The 6485-nt window shown below is 40.1% G+C and overlaps 1 protein-coding gene across 1 annotated transcript in view; it reads right to left on the minus strand.

Annotated features, from left to right (window-relative positions):
• Positions 1-6485, minus strand: part of NIPBL (Nipped-B homolog (Drosophila)) — a 101508-nt gene that overhangs the window by 19607 nt on the left and 75416 nt on the right. The window contains 6 exon segments of the mRNA XM_009894678.1: positions 39-173; positions 1412-1558; positions 1658-1756; positions 2686-2788; positions 2889-3103; positions 3351-3440. Coding sequence (XP_009892980.1) covers positions 39-173; positions 1412-1558; positions 1658-1756; positions 2686-2788; positions 2889-3103; positions 3351-3440 — 789 coding nt within the window.

Consider the following 6485-nt stretch of genomic DNA (forward strand, 5'->3'; position numbering starts at 1 on the left):
ACAATAATTAAAATCCTGAAGGATATGTTTCATTCTACCTTAATGCCTTCTTCATCATTGACTCTCCGAATCATTTTCACACACATCTCTGTTATTTTGGGAAATGTTGGCTGTTCAATGCAGATGTCCCTAAGGATCTTTATGACTCTTTTTCTGACACTGATACCAGTATCCTGTGAAAAGAAAAGCATTACAGTCTTGAAAACAAATCAGAAATATGAATTAATTTATGTATTATATGAATTAATATTTGACTGCAAAAAATCTGACTTGCAAAATTTATTTAGAAAAGTCAGTTAAAATATTCTGGACTGCATTTATACAAAAGGTCAGCCTAACTTGTACCACTATTTACAACAATTCTAAAGGTTCTGGCCGAGTCCTCAGAATGCTGAAGCACTTCCTCCATTTATACCGTCCCACCTAAAGAGCTCATGATGTTGCAAATGTATAATTCCACTTCTTACTCAAGAGCTTACAAGCTAGATGTGATGACGCTTTAGCTACTTTGTTGGAACACACAAGCTTCATTGTAGATCTGGACTGTAACACTTCAAACCTTTGGATAAAGCTTATGGATAAGATACATGCAGCGAATCTTTTTCATTTTCCTAGGCTTTGTCTAAGGAGATGGATAAGGAGCTTCACTACATATTACCTTATTCAAAACCTGTTGAAGCTGAACATCAGGATGAGCTGCTTTATGCATGCTCATATGCACATGAAGCTACTTATCTCCAAAACCCTTCACAAACACGTTTTATCATGTAATTATAGCAAATAAGTAGTATTTGACTAAAAATCTGACATAGATACTAAGAGCTAGTGTTAAATTAACAGTTAAATTACAGTTAAAAACAGTTAAATTACAGTTAAATTAACATTGTGTTTTAACTGAACGCCCAGACAAAAAACACTTTTTGTATGAAAACGCTCATAAGAAGCCTTTTAGAACACTAAAAATAGCATAGAAAAAAGCAAAGTAGTTTTATATTTATTTTGTTTTGGATTACAAATGGCAACTTTAGATTACTGTGTTGTAGATCCTTCTTCATCACCCACACCACTGAACTGTCCTCAGTGACCCATATCTCAGACTTCAGAGATGCGGCAAAATTCCTCTTTTCACCTGATTTGTGCCTTACTAATGGAATCAAAAGGAATATAATCCTGGTTCTGATGTGGTACAACTTTCTATATGTGTTTACCTTTTGATTGTAACAAAGCCTTACTGGAAACAAATGATGCATTTTACAAGGTTGGTCTTAAAAGCATGATGCTCCCCATTAAAACATTAAGACATAATTTACCCTTGGGATGATCGTTCCATACTATTAAACATACAAGCTCAGTTAAAAAACAAGTTTTCCAACGCTACTTATTTTATCATAAACATCACATGTCACCGTACCAATATTCTTTCAATCAGCATGTCATAATACTGCTCAGCAAGCTGAGGACGACAGAGCACAAATCGGCCAAGCAGTTCCACAGCTGCTTCTCGTACACTAGTGGAGTTATCCATTAACCGTCCATGAACACCTCGTTGCATATCCAGCTAAAGAGAACAAATGAAACAGATTCAAAATAAGAAATGAAGATGTATTTTAAACGTGACAGAAAAATATATGTGGGTGATGGATATTTCCTTTTTTACCCTTGCTAGAATACTGGGGTCTACAGCAACAACCTCAGACAAACACTTCATGGCTTTTGTTCGAACAGCAATTGCATTTTCACCAAGTACACGCAGAATCTATTGAGAGAACAAAGACAAAGATTGAATTGCTTTGGGAAGGTAGCAAACAACGTTTAACAGGCAAAAATGCAGCAGAATAACATGCAAACAACTTAACTAAAATAAAAACTTTTGTCTACTTAAAATTGAATCAATCTTCTCAGACAGTAAAAAGGTGCATCCAAGTGACATTCCATGGCACTGATAGCTGAGCATGGATATTTACTGGGATTTGCTACATCTCTAAGACTGGTCCAAATAGGATTTACACAGGGTCTGTATGTTCACTTTAAGTCCTTTCATTTTAAACTCTGCTTTTGTCATTCAGTTGTGGCTTTCACCAGGGTTCTTTTAACGGGAGAGCTGGATTTGGGCACTAGAATTATAAGAATGGCTCTGTATGCAGATCAATGTAAGTAACACAACCTAAACTAGTACTGGAGTTCAAACATGTCACCATGCCAATGTGTTAGTACTCTTCTCCCAGAAAAAGCAAAGAAACAACACTGGCCAAACAACAGCTTCCAAAATGACACTAACATGCACTGCGAACAACTGATCAAGCTGGCTTGTATTTTCAAATCAAGTTAAGCTCAATTTCATGAGTTAGTATTACCAAACGAGCATGAATCTTACAGAAACTGTGAAAATCACTTCAACTTTTTGTGACTACCCTCTTACTGTGTACCTCTAATTATAATGATTTTGCTATACACATACATGGACAAATAAAATAATGTATGTACAACATGACATAAGAAATACGTGCAAGAAAAAGCAATATAATCACTTATGTCATCAATACAGAATATGAAAGCACACAGTGTTATCATGGCCTGTTAAATACCCGTGCTCAACAATGAACAGGTATTGCACACTACCGCGAAAGTGTTTGGAATCAGAAGCCCACTGTGTTTCACTGTATTAAGACATCCAGCACAGTTTACCTGTGTCAAATAAATATCGAAGCTCTGGGCAAACGGCCTCATAGAGGCCAAGTAGCGAACAATCAAACATGCATCTTCATAGTCCACAGTATCAGAATTCATCCTGCAACAAATTCCATGAGTTAATTAGGACATGTTTATCAAAAACGGTTTAAAACATAAAAGGCATGGCTAATAAAGAAATAAGTGGTACTGAAACATACTTTAATGTACTGAATTGAGATGGAGCAGTTTTAATGATGCTGCGAAGAAACTTTTTACGACTTTCTGCTCTATGCATGATTTGTCCTGTGGTCTCAACATCTTTTGCATGATGAGCTCCTTCAGATGAATCCTCATCCTTCTGAGATTTAATTGCTTTCTCTGTCTCCATAGTAGTATCACGGAACCACTGAGCTATGTAAAACTTCCGAGAAAACTGGAGAAATATAGCAGGATACACAGAAAACAAAAACAACAGATACAGAAAAGCAAAATTAACAGATTTATAATAAGATTAAGTGAATCTAATGCATCAACAATATTCTGGAAAACACAATCAACAGTATATATTAGGGTGACAATTTAATTGAAGCATCGATATGCATAACTGAAAATAATCTTATTCAGTACATGTTACTGAAATTATTTTTATATACACTTGACATCAGAAAGCTGAAATTTACCACTAATGATGCATCGGTTTCTGTGTTCTCATCCAGATAGTCTAGCAAAGCCTTTTGCAGCTGCTGAATTTCATCTTCTCCTCCTGAAACCTGTCAGAAGTAGAAAGATGGTTATAAAACAGAATATTGCACAGTGGTAATTATCATCAGAAAATCTGCATGTCCACATATAAAATATACTGAAGTCACTTGTTTTGGTAATTGCAGAACATTAACAATTTTTAACCAATTACTTATAAACTGTATAAAAACCATGTCTTTAAAATCTAAAAAAGACTAAGAGCAGAGTAAGACTGGTTTTAATACAGACTGACTGATTCGATTCACTTTCATTCTATGATCTTGTGCAAAGACCGTCTGTCACAGAGGAAAAAAGAAGGGCTGGAATCACACATAGCAGACTGACACAAGGTATAACCTATGAAAGTCACCGTTAGCTGTCTCACCAATATTAAATACCAAAACAGCAACTTCTCAGGTGAACCAGGGATAAAAGGCAAAAAAGTGAAATAAAAAGAAATATGAAACAGACAATAGTAAAAAAGGTGTGGGAAACATCAAAGAAATAAAAACAACTTATCCCTTTGTAAAAATATTTGGTGTAACTGTTTTCAGCATCGATACACAGAAAGTGCGGCAAGTGTGCTCAATCTAGGAAAGAACTTAAAAAGGTTGTTCGCAAACACCCTGAGCTCCAGCACTGAAGAATCATGCTCTCTGAGATTCAACTAAGTTTCTATCAGTCAAAAAGCTTGAGAACAAACACACTTTTAAAAAGAGTGTCACCTACCGTATAAAGCCTATCTACAGAATCAGTTAACAATAATTTTCCTATGAAGCACTTTTAAGATGCACAAAAGGCATCACATATGAAATATTCATCTGAAAACTAGTGTTGGACACTATGTATCAGATTTACAATATCTAAATTGGATGAACGTTAAAAACATAACGTGTTTTTTACCAAGAGGCTATTTAATAGGAAATAAGCATATTTCCTATATGTATAAAAGAGATACCTTAGAGGACAGCAAGGTTATTCGAGACAGCCAGCTTGTCTTCACCAAGGCGAAGTCTTGCCTGACCAACCTAGAGGCCTTCTATGATGGACTGACTAACTACATTGGTGGACAAGGGAAGAGCTACAGATGTCATCTATCTGGACTTCTGGAAGACCTTTGACATGGTCCCCCACAACATCCTTCTCTAAATTGGAGAGATATGGATTTGATGGGTAGACTGTTCAGAGGATGAAGAACTGGCTGGATGATTGTATCCAGAGGGCGGTGGTCAGTGGCTCAATGTCCAGATGGAGACTGGTGACAAGTGGTGTCCCTCAGGGTTCCATACTAGGACCAGTACTGTTTAATATCTTCACCAATGACACAGAAAGTAAGATCGAGTGCACTCTCAGCAAGTTTGCAGATGACACCAAGCTGAGGGGTGCCGTTGACACGCCTGAAGGACGGGATGCCATCCAGAGAGACCTGGACAAGCTCAAGAAATACGCCCATGTGGGCCTCCTGAGGTTCAACAAGGCCAAGTACAGGGTCTTGCACCTGGGTCAGGGCACCCCTGGGACCAACACAGGCTGGGGGATGAAGGGATTGAGAGCAGCCCTGCTGAGAAGGAATTGAGGGTACTGGTGGATGGAAAGCTGGACATGAGCCAGCAATGTGCACTCACAGCCCAGAAGGCCAACCGCATCCTGGGATACACCACAAGAAGAGTGGCCAGCAGGTGAAGGGAAGTGACTCTGCCCCACGGCTCCACTCTCGTGAGACCCCACCTGGAAAACCTTGTCTAGCTCTGGGCTCCCCAGTACAGAAGAGACATGGACCTGTTGGAGTGAGTCCACAGGAGAGCCATGAAGATGATCAGAGGGATGGAGCACCTCTTCCATGAGGACAGGCTGAGAGAGTTGGGGCTGTTCAGCCTGCAGAAGAGAAGGTTCTGGGGAGACCTTAATGCGGCCTTTCAGTATTTAAGGGGGGCTTATAAGAAAGATGAAGACAGACTTTTTAGGAGCACCTGTAGCGATAGGACAAGGGGTAATGGTTTAAACTCAAAGAAGGTAGATTTAGACTAAATAGAAGGGAGAAATTTTTTACAATGAGGATGATGAAACACTGGCACGGATTTCCCAGATAGGTGGTAGATGCCCCATCCTTGGAAACCTTCACAGTCAGGTTAGTTGGGGCTCTGAGCCACCTGATCTAGTTGAAGATGTCCCTGCTTATTGCAATGGAGTTGGACTAGATGACCTTTAAAGGGGCCTTCCAACCCAAATCATTCTATGATTCTACGTACATCCTGATCTCTTAAATAGTTCTAGCCTATGTAAATTGAACAATGATTTTGTATATCGGGAAATCGGGAGCAGGGGACATTACAGTGAGAGTCTGCTACAGGCCTCCCAACCAAGACGACCGAGTGGATGAAGCCCTCTATAGACAGATCGGGGCGGCATTACATTCACAGACCCTGGTCCTCATGGGTGACTTCAACCACCCTGACATCTGTTGGAGGGTAACACAGCCAGGCATAGGCAATCCAGGAAGTTCTTGGATTGCATTGAGGACAACTTCCTTCTTCAAGTGGTTGAGAAGCCAACGAGGAAAGGAGCTATGCTAGACCTTGACCTTACCAACAAGGAGGGACTGATAGACAGTGTCAAACTAAAGGGCAGCCTGGGCTGTAGTGACCATGAAATGGTTGAGTTTGAGATCCTCCAGGCAGTGAGGAAAGTGCGCAGCAGGCTGACCACTGCGGACTTTGGGAAAGCTGACTTTGGCCTCTTGAAGAAGCTGCTTGGTATGGTGCCATGGGATGAAGCGCTGGAAGGAAGAGGGGCCCAAGAAAGTTGGTCAATATTCAAGGACCGCCTCCTCCAAGCTCAGGAGTGATGCGCCCCTTCAAAGAGGAAGGCAGGCAGAAAAGCCAGGAGGCCTGTGTGGATGAACAAGGAGCTCCTGGACATGACCAAAAGAAAAAAGGAGGCCTATAGGGAGTGGAACCAGGGGCGAGTACCCTGGGAGGATACAGAGGAATCGTTCGAGCAGCCAGGGATCAGGTTAGACAAGCTAAAGCCCAGACAGAACTCAATCTGGCCAGGGACATTAAGACAAACAAAAA

This window comes from Charadrius vociferus, unplaced genomic scaffold, assembly GCF_000708025.1.
Source record: "Charadrius vociferus isolate BGI_N301 unplaced genomic scaffold, ASM70802v2 scaffold450, whole genome shotgun sequence".
In the NCBI taxonomy this organism is placed as follows: domain Eukaryota; kingdom Metazoa; phylum Chordata; class Aves; order Charadriiformes; family Charadriidae; genus Charadrius; species Charadrius vociferus.